Source organism: Oncorhynchus mykiss, chromosome 13 (assembly GCF_013265735.2).
Source record: "Oncorhynchus mykiss isolate Arlee chromosome 13, USDA_OmykA_1.1, whole genome shotgun sequence".
NCBI classification, from domain to species: Eukaryota; Metazoa; Chordata; class Actinopteri; order Salmoniformes; family Salmonidae; genus Oncorhynchus; species Oncorhynchus mykiss.
The window spans coordinates 69,800,170-69,816,246 of record NC_048577.1 but is presented as its reverse complement, the minus strand read 5'-3'; the positions used below and the strand labels follow the sequence as shown (position 1 = coordinate 69,816,246).

General features: G+C 42.5%; 1 protein-coding gene across 4 annotated transcripts in view; it reads right to left on the bottom strand.

The window, feature by feature from the left end:
• The window catches only part of LOC110487135 (protein rogdi homolog), a 19,746-nt gene extending 4,835 nt beyond the window's left edge, over positions 1-14,911 (bottom strand). The window contains exons 1-6 of one of the 4 annotated variants that reach the window (XM_036942024.1): positions 14,707-14,911; positions 13,336-13,407; positions 8,146-8,228; positions 4,103-4,157; positions 3,603-3,683; positions 2,916-3,011 (exon numbers count right to left, since the gene is read on the bottom strand). In XM_036942024.1, coding sequence (XP_036797919.1) covers positions 2,916-3,011; positions 3,603-3,683; positions 4,103-4,157; positions 8,146-8,228; positions 13,336-13,407; positions 14,707-14,781 — 462 coding nt within the window. In that variant the 5' untranslated portion in view covers positions 14,782-14,911. Of the gene's footprint in view, positions 1-2,915; positions 3,012-3,602; positions 3,684-4,102; positions 4,158-8,145; positions 8,229-13,335; positions 13,408-13,932; positions 14,089-14,133; positions 14,392-14,706 lie in introns of those variants that run through there. The other 3 variants (XM_036942023.1, XM_036942022.1, XM_036942025.1) reach the window with 3 other exon arrangements.
• Between the last annotated feature and the right edge of the window lie 1,166 nt (positions 14,912-16,077).

Genomic DNA, 16,077 nt, shown 5'->3' with positions numbered 1-16,077 from the left:
TGTAGTGTAGTCTAATGATGTGTAGTGTAGTCTAATGATGAGTAGTGTAGTCTAATGATGAGTAGTGTAATGTGTAGTCTAATGATGAGTAGTCTAATGATGAGTAGTGTAGTCTAATGATGTGTAGTGTAGTCTAATGATGTGTAGTCTAATGATGTGTAGTGTAACCTAATGATGTGTAGTGTAGTCTAATGATGTGTAGTCTATTGATGTGTAGTGTAACCTAATGATGTGTAGTGTAGGCTAATGGCGTGTAGTGTAGGCTAATGGCGTGTAGTGTAGGCTAATGGCGTGTAGTGTAGGCTAATGGCGTGTAGTGTAGGCTAATGGCGTGTAGTGTAGGCTAATGGCGTGTAGTGTAGGCTAATGGCGTGTAGTGTAGGCTAATGGTGTGTAGTGTAGGCTAATGGCGTGTAGTGTAGGCTAATGGCGTGTAGTGTAGGCTAATGGCGTGTAGTGTAGGCTAATGGCGTGTAGTGTAGTCTAATGGCGTGTAGTGTAGTCTAATGGCGTGTAGTGTAGTCTAATGGCGTGTAGTGTAGTCTAATGGAGTGTAGTGCAGTCAAATGGCGTGTAGTGTAGTCTAATGGCGTGTAGTGTAGTCTAATGGCGTGTAGTGTAGTCTAATGGCGTGTAGTGTAGTCTAATGATGTGTAGTGTAGTCTAATGATGTGTAGTGTAGTCTAATGATGTGTAGTGTAGTCTAATGATGTGTAGTGTAGTCTAATGATGTGTAGTCTAATGATGTGTAGTCTAATGATGTGTAGTCTAATGATGTGTAGTCTAATGATGTGTAGTCTAATGATGTGTAGTGTAGTCTAATGATGTGTAGTGTAGTCTAATGTGTAGTGTAGTCTAATGTGTAGTCTAATGATGTGTAGTGTAGTCTAATGATGTGTAGTGTAGTCTAATGATGTGTAGTGTAGTCTAATGATGTGTAGTGTAGACTAATGATGTGTAGTGTAGTCTAATGTGTAGTCTAATGATGTGTAGTGTAGACTAATGATGTGTAGTGTAGTCTAATGATGTGTAGTGTAGACTAATGATGTGTAGTGTAGTCTAATGATGTGTAGTGTAGTCTAATGATGTGTAGTGTAGTCTAATGATGTGTAGTGTAGTCTAATGGTGTGTAGTGTAGACTAATGATGTGTAGTCTAATGTGTAGTGTAGTCTAATGTGTAGTCTAATGATGTGTAGTCTAATGGTGTGTAGTGTAGTCTAATGGTGTGTAGTGTAGTCTAATGATGTGTAGTCTAATGTGTAGTGTAGTCTAATGTGTAGTCTAATGATGTGTAGTCTAATGGTGTGTAGTGTAGTCTAATGGTGTGTAGTGTAGTCTAATGATGTGTAGTGTAGTCTAATGATGTGTAGTGTACTCTAATGATGTGTAGTGTAGTCTAATGGTGTGTAGTGTAGTCTAATGGTGTGTAGTGTAGTCTAATGGTGTGTAGTGTAGTCTAATGATGTGTAGTGTAGTCTAATGATGTGTAGTGTAGTCTAATGATGTGTAGTGTAGACTAATGGTGTGTAGTGTAGACTAATGGTGTGTAGTGTAGACTAATGATGTGTAGTCTAATGTGTAGTGTAGTCTAATGGTGTGTAGTGTAGTCTAATGGTGTGTAGTGTAGTCTAATGGTGTGTAGTGTAGTCTAATGGTGTGTAGTGTAGTCTAATGATGTGTAGTGTAGTCTAATGATGTGTAGTGTAGTCTAATGGTGTGTAGTGTAGTCTAATGGTGTGTAGTGTAGTCTAATGGTGTGTAGTGTAGTCTAATGGTGTGTAGTGTAGTCTAATGGTGTGTAGTGTAGTCTAATGGTGTGTAGTGTAGTCTAATGGTGTGTAGTGTAGTCTAATGGTGTGTAGTGTAGTCTAATGGTGTGTAGTGTAGTCTAATGGTGTGTAGTGTAGTCTAATGATGTGTAGTGTAGACTAATGGTGTGTAGTGTAGACTAATGGTGTGCAGTCTAATGATGTGTAGTGTAGTCTATTGATGTGTAGTGTAACCTAATGATGTGTAGTGTAACCTAATGATGTGTAGTGTAGGCTAATGATGTGTAGTGTAGTCTAATGATGTGTAGTGTAGACTAATGATGTGTAGTGTAGTCTAATGATGTGTAGTGTAGACTAATGATGTGTAGTATAGTCTAATGATGTGTAGTGTAGACTAATGATGTGTAGTGTAGACTAATGATGTGTAGAGTAGACTAATGATGTGTAGTGATGTGTAGTATAGACTAATGGTGTGTAGTGATGTGTAGTGTAGACTAATGGTGTGTAGTGATGTGTAGTGTAGACTAATGGTGTGTAGTGATGTGTAGTGTAGACTAATGGTGTGTAGTGATGTGTAGACTAATGATGTGTAGTGATGTGTAGTGTAGACTAATGGTGTGTAGTGTAGACTAATGATGTGTAGTGTAGACTGATGATGTGTAGTGTAGACTAATGATGTGTAGTGATGTGTAGTATAGACTAATGGTGTGTAGTGATGTGTAGTGTAGACTAATGGTGTGTAGTGATGTGCAGTGTAGACTAATGGTGTGTAGTGATGTGTAGTGTAGACTAATGGTGTGTAGTGTAGACTAATGGTGTGTAGTGTAGACTAATGGTGTGTAGTGATGTGTAGTGTAGACTAATGGTGTGTAGTGATGTGTAGTGTAGACTAATGATGTGTAGTGTAGACTAATGGTGTGTAGTGTAGACTAATGGTGTGTAGTGTAGACTAATGGTGTGTAGTGTAGACTAATGGTGTGTAGTGAAGACATAGAAAATAGAGGAAAACCACTTCCCTGTTAGCTCCGCTATGACACAGAAAGCAGTTTATTTCTGACAGTAATTATCAGTGTTTTCCCTGGTGGAAACTAACCTCATTACCCTCAGCCCCAGTCTTATAGTGGTAGCTGTGTGTGTGTTCCTACCTTGTTGACCTCGGCCCCAGTCTTAAAGTGGTAGCTCTCATCTCTACCACTCAGCAGCTGCAGAGCCTGGTTCACATGGTTCCTAGCATCCTGGATCTGAGGGAGAGGCGGGGACAGAGTCAGTATTATTAGATCTGAGACGGGGACAGAGTCAGTATTATTAGATCTGAGACGGGGACAGAGTCAGTATTATTAGATCTGAGGGAGAGACGGGGACAGAGACAGTATTAGTAGAGCTGAGGGAGAGATGGGAATTTAGGAATGTGGCCAGGTTGGGTATTTCACCATGACACCAGTGTGTACACCCCTACTCTGACATTAAATGCTATGGGATTTTGAATGACCACAGAGTCAGGACACCCTACGCAGTCTGAAAGACGGCACCCTACGCAGGGCCATGTCCCCAAATGTAATCAAGGTTTGAAATGATTATGGTTTTAGTCTAATATTATATCTGTTTAGGCTTCTTGAGGTCAATTCGCAGTCTATTAATATTGGTTTTATTTTGTTCTGACTCCCGACCATCGTCTCAAGAAAACGTTGTGACTGAATCTAGTTGATGATTCTTGGTTTAGAGGTTGCAACAAAGGCATTTCACTGTACTTGTGCACATGACATTACAACTTGAAACCACACATACACACACACACACACACACACACACACACACACACACACACAGAGTACCTGTTGTAATTTCCAGTGCTTATCATCCCTGAATGTGAAATGCATCACTTGGTTGCTTTTAGCAGTTTTCAGATTGATGTCCTGTGAAGACAAAGCAATCAAACACATTACAGACAGAACCTGACATTGTAACATGTTCTCTGTACTAAAACACATTACAGACAGAACCTGACATTGTAACATGTTCTCTCTACTAAAACACATTACAGACAGAACCTGACATTATGACATGTTCTCTGTACTAAAACACATTACAGACAGAACCTGACATTGTAACATGTTCTCTGTACTAAAACACATTACAGACAGAACCTGACATTGTAACATGTTCTCTACTAAAACACATTACAGACAGAACCTGACATGTTCTCTGTACTAAAACACATTACAGACAGAACCTGACATTGTGACATGTTCTCTGTACTAAAACACAGTCAAACACTGCCGGTGAGAATGTTTACAGAGAACAGTCTAGAACCAGAGGAAGGAGAGACACTCACAGCTTGAGTCAGGGCTTCTCCCTGTAGAGTCAGTACTCCTTTCACCTGGTCCATGCTGTGAAGACAAGACAGCAGGACTCACAAGACTGTCCTAACGACACTGTGGAAGTCCCAGACAGAACCCTGTCCCCTACACACTACACTACTGTTGACCTGAGTCCTATGTCATAACGACACTGTGGAAGTCCCAGACAGAACCCTGTCCCCTACACACTACTGTTGACCTGAGTCCTATGTCATAACGACACTGTGGAAGTCCCAGACAGAACCCTGTCCCCTACACACTACACTACGGTTGACCTGAGTCCTATGTCATAACGACACTGTGGAAGTCCCAGATAGAACCCTGTCCCCTACACACTACACTACTGTTGACCTGAGTCCTATGTCATAACGACACTGTGGAAGTCCCAGACAGAACCCTGTCCCCTACACACTATACTACTGTTGACCTGAGTCCTATGTCATAACGACACTGTGGAAGTCCCAGACAGAACCCTATCCCCTACACACTACACTACTGTTGACCTGAGTCCAATGTCATAACGACACTGTGGAAGTCCCAGACAGAACCCTGTCCCCTACACTACACTACTGTTGACCTGAGTCCAATGTCATAACGACACTGTGGAAGTCCCAGACAGAACCCTGTCCCCTACACACTACACTACTGTTGACCTGAGTCCAATGTCATAACGACACTGTGGAAGTCCCAGACAGAACCCTGTCCCCTACACTACACTACTGTTGACCTGAGTCCTATGTCATAACGACACTGTGGAAGTCCCAGACAGAACCCTGTCCCCTACACACTACACTACACTACTGTTGACCTGAGTCCTATGTCATAACGACACTGTGGAAGTCCCAGACAGAACCCTGTCCCCTACACACTACACTACTGTTGACCTGAGTCCTATGTCATAACGACACTGTGGAAGTCCCAGACAGAACCCTGTCCCCTACACACTACACTACTGTTGACCTGAGTCCTATGTCATAACGACACTGTGGAAGTCCCAGATAGAACCCTGTCCCCTACACACTACACTACTGTTGACCTGAGTCCTATGTCATAACGACACTGTGGAAGTCCCAGACAGAACCCTGTCCCCTACACACTACACTACTGTTGACCTGAGTCCTATGTCATAACGACACTGTGGAAGTCCCAGACAGAACCCTGTCCCCTACACACTACACTACGGTTGACCTGAGTCCTATGTCATAATGTCACCTTGTCATAGACTCAAGTCCCGGCAGATTAGAAAGGTGTTGTTGATGGTGTCTGTAAACAGAAGGTTGTGTAATGTGTAAACAAGCCCTCCACTATAACAAGATGTTAACAGACGGGAGTTTTCCCTCCACCAAGACACATACAGGAAGTACAGCCATGGACCTGAAGCACACACACACATACACACACACACACACACACAGGTGACATGTTGGGACTGGCTTCTGAACTTTAAATAGGTGCAACAAGGCATCAATAACAAGCCTATTTTCGTGCTCTATAGATTGAATCACATTACCCCTCAAAACAGACCATTAGAAAATAACTTGATTTGGTTATGCATGTTGTGTGAGAATTTTAATATTTATTTTTTATTTGACCTTTATTTAACTAGGCAAGGCAGTTAAGAACAAATTCTTATTTACATTGACGGTCTAGGAACAGTGGGTTAACTGGTCTAGGAACAGTGGCTTAACTGCCTTGTTCGGGGGCAGAACGACAGATTTTTACCTTGTCAGCTCTGGGATTTTATCTTGCAACCTTTCAGTTACTGGCCCAACGCTCTAACCACTAGGCTACCTGCTCTAACCACTAGGCTACCTGCTCTAACCACTAGGCTACCTGCTCTAACCACTAGACTACCTGCTCTAACCACTAGGCTACCTGCCGCCCCTCTAACCACTAGGCTACCTGCCGCCCCTCTAACCACTAGGCTACCTGCTCTAACCACTAGGCTACCTGCTCTAACCACTAGGCTACCTGCTCTAACCACTAGGCTACCTGCTCTAACCACTAGACTAACTGCTCTAACCACTAGACTACCTGCTCTAACCACTAGACTACCTGCTCTAACCACTAGGCTACCTGCTCTAACCACTAGGCTACCTGCTCTAACCACTAGACTACCTGCTAACCACTAGACTACCTGATCTAACCACTAGGCTACCTGCTAACCACTAGACTACCTGATCTAACCACTAGACTACCTGATCTAACCACTAGGCTACCTGATCTAACCACTAGGCTACCTGCTCTAACCACTAGACTACCTGCTCTAACCACTAGGCTACCTGCTAACCACTAGACTACCTGATCTAACCACTAGGCTACCTGCTCTAACCACTAGGCTACCTGATCTAACCACTAGACTACCTGATCTAACCACTAGGCTACCTGCTCTAACCACTAGGCTACCTGCTCTAACCACTAGGCTACCTGCTCTAACCACTAGGCTACCTGCCACCCCTCTAACCACTAGACTACCTGCTCTAACCACTAGGCTACCTGCCGCCCCTCTAACCACTAGACTACCTGCTCTAACCACTAGGCTACCTGCCGCCCCTCTAACCACTAGAATACCTGCTCTAACCACTAGGCTACCTGCTCTAACCACTAGGCTACCTGCTCTAACCACTAGGCTACCTGCTCTAACCACTAGGCTACCTGCTCTAACCACTAGGCTACCTGCTCTAACCACTAGGCTACCTGCTCTAACCACTAGGCTACCTGCTCTAACCACTAGGCTACCTGATCTAACCACTAGACTACCTGATCTAACCACTAGGCTACCTGATCTAACCACTAGGCTACCTGATCTAACCACTAGGCTACCTGATCTAACCACTAGGCTACCTGATCTAACCACTAAATCAAATTTTATTTGTCACATACACATGGTTAGCAGATGTTAATGCGAGTGTAGCGAAATGCTTGAAAAGAAAAATTCTACTTTGTCTCTGTACTGGCGCTTAGCTTGTTTGATAGCCTTGCGGAGGGAATAGCTGCACTGTTTGTATTCGGTCATGTTACCAGACACCTTGCCCTGATTAAAGCACTAGACTACCTGCTCTAACCACTAGACTACCTGCTCTAACCACTAGGCTACCTGCCGCCCCTCTAACCACTAGGCTACCTGCTCTAACCACTAGGCTACCTGCTCTAACCACTAGGCTACCTGCTCTAACCACTAGGCTACCTGCTCTAACCACTAGACTACCTGCTCTAACCACTAGGCTACCTGCCTCTAACCACTAGGCTACCTGCCTCTAACCACTAGGCTACCTGCCTCTAACCACTAGGCTACCTGCCTCTAACCACTAGGCTACCTGCCTCTAACCACTAGGCTACCTGCCTCTAACCACTAGGCTACCTGATCTAACCACTAGGCTACCTGCTCTAACCACTAGACTACCTGCTCTAACCACTAGGCTACCTGCCTCTAACCACTAGGCTACCTGATCTAACCACTAGACTACCTGCTCTAACCACTAGACTACCTGCTCTAACCACTAGGCTACCTGCTCTAACCACTAGGCTACCTGCTCTAACCACTAGGCTACCTGCTCTAACCACTAGGCTACCCTGTTGCCCCCAGAAGGAATGTAAAGGTTAATAACATAATCCGACATGCGTTTCTAATCTATGTCATGTGTTAACAACAGGTCTTCGTTAGGCTGGACTAGACAGGGTTTCTTGTAATCTACATTATATTCATGTTTTCTGTCTTACATTGTCTATTGTATTGCTATGAATCAAGGAGACACATTTTAATGTTTTTAAAATGGCTAATAAAATAATCAAAAGTCACTAACTCAACCAATCAAATCACCCAACTGATCAATTAACCAATCAAATCACCCAACTGATCAATTAACCAATCAAATCACCCAACTGATCAATTAACCAATCAAATCACCCAACTGATCAATTAACCAATCAAATCACCCAACTGATCAATTAACCAATCAAATCACCCAACTGATCAATTAACCAATCAAATCAACGAATGAATCCCTCCAAGACTTACGTTGAGCTGCCCAGGATGAAGTTCTCCTGTTTCAGTTGGTTCTCCAGTCCTGGGGTAGGAATGGAGAATCTCCTGGATGCCTCCTGGTGACATAAACATAGAACACAATCTAGTTATACAGGACACAATCTAGTTATACAGGACACAATCTAGTTATACAGGACACAATCTAGTTATACAGGACACAATCGAGTTATACAGGACACAATCGAGTTACAGTGGGGCAAAAAAGTATTTAGTCAACCACCAATTGTGCATGTTCTCCCACTTAAAAAGATGAGAGAGGCCTGTAATTTTCATCATAGATACACTTCAACTATGACAGACAAAATGAGAGAAAAAAAAATCCAGGAAATCACATTGTAGGATTTTTAATGAATTTATTTGCAAATTCTCATTATGTCTGTCATAGTTGAAGTGTACCTATGATGAAAATTACAGGCCTCTCTCATCTTTTTAAGTGGGAGAACATGCACAATTGGTGGCTGACTAAATAATTTTTTGCCCCACTGTATATAGTACACAATCGAGTTATATAGAACACAATCTAGTTACAGTGCCTTGCGAAAGTATTCGGCCCCCTTGAACTTTGCGACCTTTTGCCACATTTCAGGCTTCAAACATAAAGATATAAAACTGTATTTTTTTGTGAAGAATCAACAACAAGTGGGACACAATCATGAAGTGGAACAACATTTATTGGATATTTCAAACTTTTTTAACAAATCAAAAACTGAAAAATTGGGCGTGCAAAATTATTCAGCCCCTTTACTTTCAGTGCAGCAAACTCTCTCCAGAAGTTCAGTGAGGATCTCTGAATGATCCAATGTTGACCTAAATGACTAATGATGATAAATACAATCCACCTGTGTGTAATCATGTCTCCGTATAAATGCACCTGCATTGTGATAGTCTCAGAGGTCCATCAAAAGCGCAGAGAGCATCATGAAGAACAAGGAACACACCAGGCAGGTCCGAGATACTGTTGTGAAGAAGTTTAAAGCCGGATTTGGATACAAAAAGATTTCCCAAGCTTTAAACATCCCAAGGAGCACTGTGCAAGCAATAATATTGAAATGGAAGGAGTATCAGACCACTGCAAATCTACCAAGACCTGGCCGTCCCTCTAAACTTTCAGCTCATACAAGGAGAAGACTGATCAGAGATGCAGCCAAGAGGCCCATGATCACTCTGGATGAACTGCAGAGATCTACAGCTGAGGTGGGAGACTCTGTCCATAGGACAACAATCAGTCGTATATTGCACAAATCTGGCCTTTATGGAAGAGTGGCAAGAAGAAAGCCATTTCTTAAAGATATCCATAAAAAGTGTCGTTTAAAGTTTGCCACAAGCCACCTGGGAGACACACCAAACATGTGGAAGAAGGTGCTCTGGTCAGATGAAACCAAAATTGAACATTTTGGCAACAATGCAAAACGTTATGTTTGGCGTAAAAGCAACACAGCTCATCACCCTGAACACACCATGCCCACTGTCAAACATGGTGGTGGCAGCATCATGGTTTGGGCCTGCTTTTCTTCAGCAGGGACAGGGAAGATGGTTAAAATTTATGGGAAGATGGATGGAGCCAAATACAGGACCATTCTGGAAGAAAACCTGATGGAGTCTGCAAAAGACCTGAGACTGGGACGGAGATTTGTCTTCCAACAAGACAATGATCCAAAATATAAATCAAAATCTACAATGGAATGGTTCAAAAATAAACATATCCAGGTGTTAGAATGGCCAAGTCAAAGTCCAGACCTGAATCCAATCGAGAATCTGTGGAAAGAACTGAAAACTGCTGTTCACAAATGCTCTCCATCCAACCTCACTGAGCTTGAGCTGTTTTGCAAGGAGGAATGGGGAAAAAATGTCAGTCTCTCGATGTGCAAAACTGATAGAGACATACCCCAAGTGACTTACAGCTGTAATCGCAGCAAAAGGTGGCGCTACAAAGTATTAACTTAAGGGGGCTGAATAATTTTGCACGCCCAATTTTTCAGTTTTTGATTTGTTAAAAAGGTTTGAAATATCCAATAAATGTCGTTCCACTTCATGATTGTGTCCCACTTGTTGTTGATTCTTCACAAAAAAATACAGTTTTATATCTTTATGTTTGAAGCCTGAAATGTGGCAAAAGGTCGCAAAGTTCAAGGGGGCCGAATACTTTCGCAAGGCACTGTATATAGAACACAATCGAGTTATATAGGACACAATCTAGTTATACAGGACACAATCTAGTTATACAGGACACAATCTAGTTATACAGGACACAATCTAGTTATATAGGACACAATCTACACTGAACATACATATAAAGTCAACATGTAAAGTGTTGGTCCCATGTTTCATGAGCTGAAATAAAAGATCCCAGAAATGTTCTACACGCACAAAAATATTATTTCTCTAAAATGTGTTTACATCCCTGTTAGTGAGCATTTCTCCTTTGCCAAGATAATCCATCCACCTGACAGGTGTGGCATATCAAGAAGCTGATTAAACAGCATAACCATTACACAGGTGCACCTTGTGCTGGGGACAATAAAAGGCCATTCTAAAATGTGCAGTTTTGTCACACAACACAATGCCACAGATGTCTCCAGTCGAGAGAGTGTGCAATTGGCATGCTGACTGCAGGAATGTCCACCGGATGTTGCCAGGAAAGTGAATGTTCATTTCTCTACTATAAGCCACCTCCAACCTCGTTTTAGAGCATTTGGCAGTGAGTCCAACCGGCCTCACAACCGCAGACCACGTGTATGGCGTCATGTGGGCGAGCAGTTTGCTGATATCAACGTTGTGAACAGAGGTCCCCATGGTGACGGTGGGGTTAAGGTATGGGCAGGCATAAACTACGGACAATGAACACAACTGCATTTTAATCTATGGTACTTTGAATGCACAAAAATACCGTAAACGAGATCCTGAGGCCCATTGTGAGACCCAATTTTTTTTTGCAAGGTATCTGTGACCAACAGATGCATATATCTGTATTCCCAGTCATGTGAAAGCCATAGATTAGGGCCTAATGAATATATTTCATTTGACTGATTTCCTTATATGAACTGTAACTCAGTAAAATCAATGAAATTGCTGTATGTTGTGTTTATATTTTGGTTCCGTATAGTAAACCTGTACACAATCTACTTACAGCACTGTAAATATCTCCATTAATAACTCAATAAAATGTCTTGAGAAGCGCGAGTACAAATAGCAATCAACTCTGACAACAGTACGCCGAAATCAAACAACATTTGAAGAATTTTGTTACACCACAACCTTGCCAAAGTTAAAATGTCTTGGAATGCACTTGTTCTACATGGTTTATCCTTAGTCATGATAATCTCCTCTTACAGGATCCTCCTCGATGGCTATGGGGTCAGTGTACCACAGCTAGGTCCAACCCAATATTGACAACTCAGCAGTGTTAAGACACCTCAGTGACAGTCTTGTGTGGTGATCATTGATCCAGCTCTTTGAACCTCTGGAGCCAATACTTAGTTGTTGGGTGAGGTTGATCCTACAGTTGTGGCCAAAAGTTTTGAGAATGACACAAATATTAATTTCCAAAGTTTGCTGCTTCAGTGTCTTTAGATATTTTTTTGTCAGATGTTACTATGGATACTGAAGTATAACTACAAGCATTTCATAAGTGTCAAAGGCTTTTATTGACAATTACATGAAGTTGATGCAGAGAGTCAATATTTGCAGTGTTGACCCTTCTTTTTCAAGACCTCTGCAAACCACCCTGGCATGCTGTCAATTAACTTCTGGGCCACATCCTGACTGATGGCAGCCCATTCTTGCATAATCAATGCTTGGAGTTTGTCAGAATTTGTGGGTTTTTGTTTGTCCACCTGCCTCTTGAGAATTGACCACAATGGGAATAAGGTCTGGGGAGTTTCCTGGCCATGGACCCAAAATATCAATGTTTTGTTCCCCGAGCCACTTAGTTATCTCTTTTGGCCTCATGCTGGAAAAGGCACTGTTCGTCACCAAACTGTTCCTGTTTGGTTGGGAGAAGTTGCTCTCGGGAGGATGTGTTGGTACCATTCTTTATTCATGGCTGTGTTCTTAGGCAAAATTGTGAGTGAGCCCACTCCCTTGGCTGAGAAGCAACCCCACACATGAATGGTCTCAGGATGCTTTCATGTTGGCATGACACAGGACTGATGGTGGCGCTCACCTTGTTTTCTCCAGACAAGCTTTTTTCCGGATGTCCCAAACAATCGGAAAGGGGATTCATCAGAGAAAATGACTTTACCCCAGTCCTCAGCAGTCCAATCCCTGTACCTTTTGCAGAATATCAGTCTGTCCCTGATGTTTTTCCTGGAGAGAAATGGCTTCTTTGCTGCCCTTCTTGACACCAGGCCATCCTCCAAAAGTCTTCGCCTCACTGTGCGTGCAGATGCACTCACACCTGCCTGCTGCCATTCCTGAGCAAGCTCTGTACTGGTGGTGCCCCGATCTCGCTGCTGAATCGACTTTAGGAGATGGTCCTGGCGCTTGCTGGACTTTCTTGGGCACCCTGAAGCCTTCTTCACAACAATTGAACCGCTCTCCTTGAAGTTCTTGATGATCCGATAAATGGTTGATTTAAGTGCAATTTTACTGGCAGCAATATCCTTGCCTGTGAAGCCCATTTTGTGCAAAGCAATGATGATGGTACGTGTTTCCTTGCAGGTAGTCATGGTTGACAGAGGAAAAACAATGATTCCAAGCACCACCCTCCTTTTGAAGCTTCCAGTCTGTTATTCGAACTCAATCTGCATGACAGAGTGATCTCCAGCCTTGTCCTCGTCAACACTCACACCTGTGTTAACGAGAGAATCACTGACATGATGTCAGCTGGTCCTTTTGTGGCAGGGCTGAAATGCAGTGGAATGTTTTTTGGGGGATTCAGTTCATTTGCATGGCAAATAGGGACTTTGCAATTAATTGCAATTCATCTGATCACTTTTCATAACATTCTGGAGTATATGCAAATTGCCATCATACAAACTGAGGCAGCAGACTTTGTGAAAATTAATATTTGTGTCATTCTCAAAACTTTTGGCCACGACTGTAGACGCTGATCTTGGATCAGTTTGGATTTTCCCCCACTAATGGTAAGGTTAGGATAGGGAGAGAGGAAGCTGATCTTAGATCTGTAAAAAAGAGAAACTTCACCCCAGAGCTAATATTTACCTTCAGTATATCCTGGAGCTGCTTCAAAACAGCATGGACCTCCTCTTTCAGCAACCAGTTAAACTCCTCCTCCTGAGGGGAAGGAAGGGAGGGAGGGAGAGAACAAGAGAGGGGTGGGGTGAAAGAGAGGGGTGAAAGAGAGAGGAGACAAACAAGATAGTTATTGTGGTGGTCAGCAGAGATAAGGATAGATAGATAGGCTTATTCTGTTCTAGAATGATCACATTATCATGGTTCCAATTAGAATTCCACTGGTGTTCTGAGAATGCTGTGGTTCTACTTCCCTGAATGCAGGAATCATAGAATTAGAGTGAATCATTCTAACGCTATAGGAGAAATGTAATCTGACAGGAAGCAACACAGACATGTTGCTCTTGTGCCTGTGTATCTACATACATACCAGTACCTTTAAGATACCTGCTTCTGTATACTAGCTAGCTATAGAGAAAGCCCTGCATACTAGCTAGCTATATAGAAAGCCCTGCATATATCTTCTCTCACTGGGGAGTTCTTGGATGAAGCCCACCCTTGAGGACTGAATGTGACGCTTGACACCTATGGATCTATAGATCGAGCTGTGTACAGCAATGAACTCACCCATCGAAGGCTGTAAATGTGACAATCATTCAATGTGACTATTATGAGGACTTGGATCATACTGTACATCACGTTGTCATTGACAACCAGCAGAACAGAGCTTGCCGACGCAAGGCAGCAGAGCAGTTATATTCTTGGCACTGTCAGGTGCTACGGCATTGAGTGTACAAAACATGACGCCTTCCTAATATTGAGTCGTACAGGGATGCTGACTCCCATGTGGACTCCAGTGCTTCCCACAGTTGTGACCAGTTGGCTGGATGTCCTTTGGGTGGTGGACCATTCTTGATACACACAGGAAACCGTTGAGTGAGGAAAAACCCAGTAGCTTTGCAGTTCTTGACACAAATCGGTGCACCAGGCACCTACTACCATACTCCGTTCAAAAGGCACTTCAATATTTTGTCTTGCCCGTTCACCCTCTGAATGGCGCACATACACTACCCATCTCTCAAGTCTAAAAAGTCCTTATTAACCGGTCTCAGTCCTCCCCTTCGTCTACACCGGTTGAAGAGGATTTAACAAGTGACAAGAGATCATAGATTTCACCTGGATTCACCTGGTCAGTCTATGTCATGGACAGAGCAGGTGTCCTTAATGTCCCTTTTAATCACGCAAGAAGATCGCATGAGAAAATATACACTCATAATAACAATCAATAGTTGTCTAGAAAAATAGCTAGCTAGACGTCGGTGAATAACTAGCGAGCCAAGGTTAACCCATTTATGTTGTTAGCTAGCTTGTCATGATCCCGACCCTTCCAGTTTTGCTTACCAAAACAGCCCTCTCGGCTTGACTTGGACCCGACATCTTTGGTAGTTCAGATAAAGATCTTTGAGGATTGAGCATTCCCGCAGGCAGACTGGTCCACCAAGTATGTAAACCAGAAGATCTTCAACCCGTCTTGTTCTAGGGTTGTGTTTACGTTCAGCAAGATAGTTTAGTCACACATTAACAATTAATCTTGGCCCCGCCCCCTAATCCCTTCTTTGGGAATGCACTTCCGGTTTGCGTCACATTAAAACATTTTCCGCAGCGGCCAAGAAAAGCGGAAAAGAGATTGGTTGGAGCAGGCAGTTCTTACTATACCTCAGTGAAAGGCAGCAGGCCCCTAAGCTTTTCTCCCTCGCTCGACCTCAAAACACAACAGTACTGTTAAATCAATAAAGGTCTGTGTGCGTGCGAGTTTCATGATAAAACACACAATTTAAATCAGGAGAGGATTTAATAAACTGCACAAAAAGCCTTGATGTTTCACATAAATATCCCAAATCCATACAGTTTCACCGTCCCTGCCTGGCCCTGCACAAAAAAAAGGGCCCAACAGTCATTTCAACATCACCTGTATAAGCCACACAAAGACAATGTTTACAAGAGATTAATTTAAAACAGCAAACACTGAACAGAACAATCTACAGTATTAATAAGACAGTGTTTCATATGGTACCCTATTCCCTATGTAGTGCACTACTTTAGACCAGGGTCCATAAGGTAGTGCACTACATTAGACCGCGGACCATAGGGTAGTGCACTACTTTATTCCAGGGTCCCTACATAGGGAATATGCCATTTGGGACACATCAGATGATTGACAGTCAGTAGAGGAGTCTAACCAGAAGTAGTTTATATGACCCTTTAGCTATAAAGCCTCCACTCAACCAAGATGGGCTATTTACACGTCACTTGTTAGAATGTTTCCTACTAAAAACATAATTCTTAAATCTTTATAAACTATTTCCGTGTTTTAAACAAATTAAAACCTAAAAACTTAATTTACATCTTGTTTGGCAAAAAGGAAAAATCTACAAAATGGGATGATCAAGACGTTGCGAAGTGTAAATGATATTTAACCAAAATCTAAATATTAAACATGTTCAATTGTGTTTACGATGAGTCGAATAGTTTCACATTTTTTTCAAATCAAAATGAACTTAAAACAGAAAGGGATAAAAAAAATCATTATTGAAAGTGGGCAATATTTTATTTTGCCAGGACAATAACCCACCTCAAGCAGGGTACGAGGTCTTTCGGTGGTGACTAATTCTCTTTAAAGTAAATTATTTTGTTTTGTTTTATGTGGCCTAAATTCCCCCCCACTGCCATTCAGGTAACAATGGCCTGTCTTCTCACGACCCTGTCAGGTAT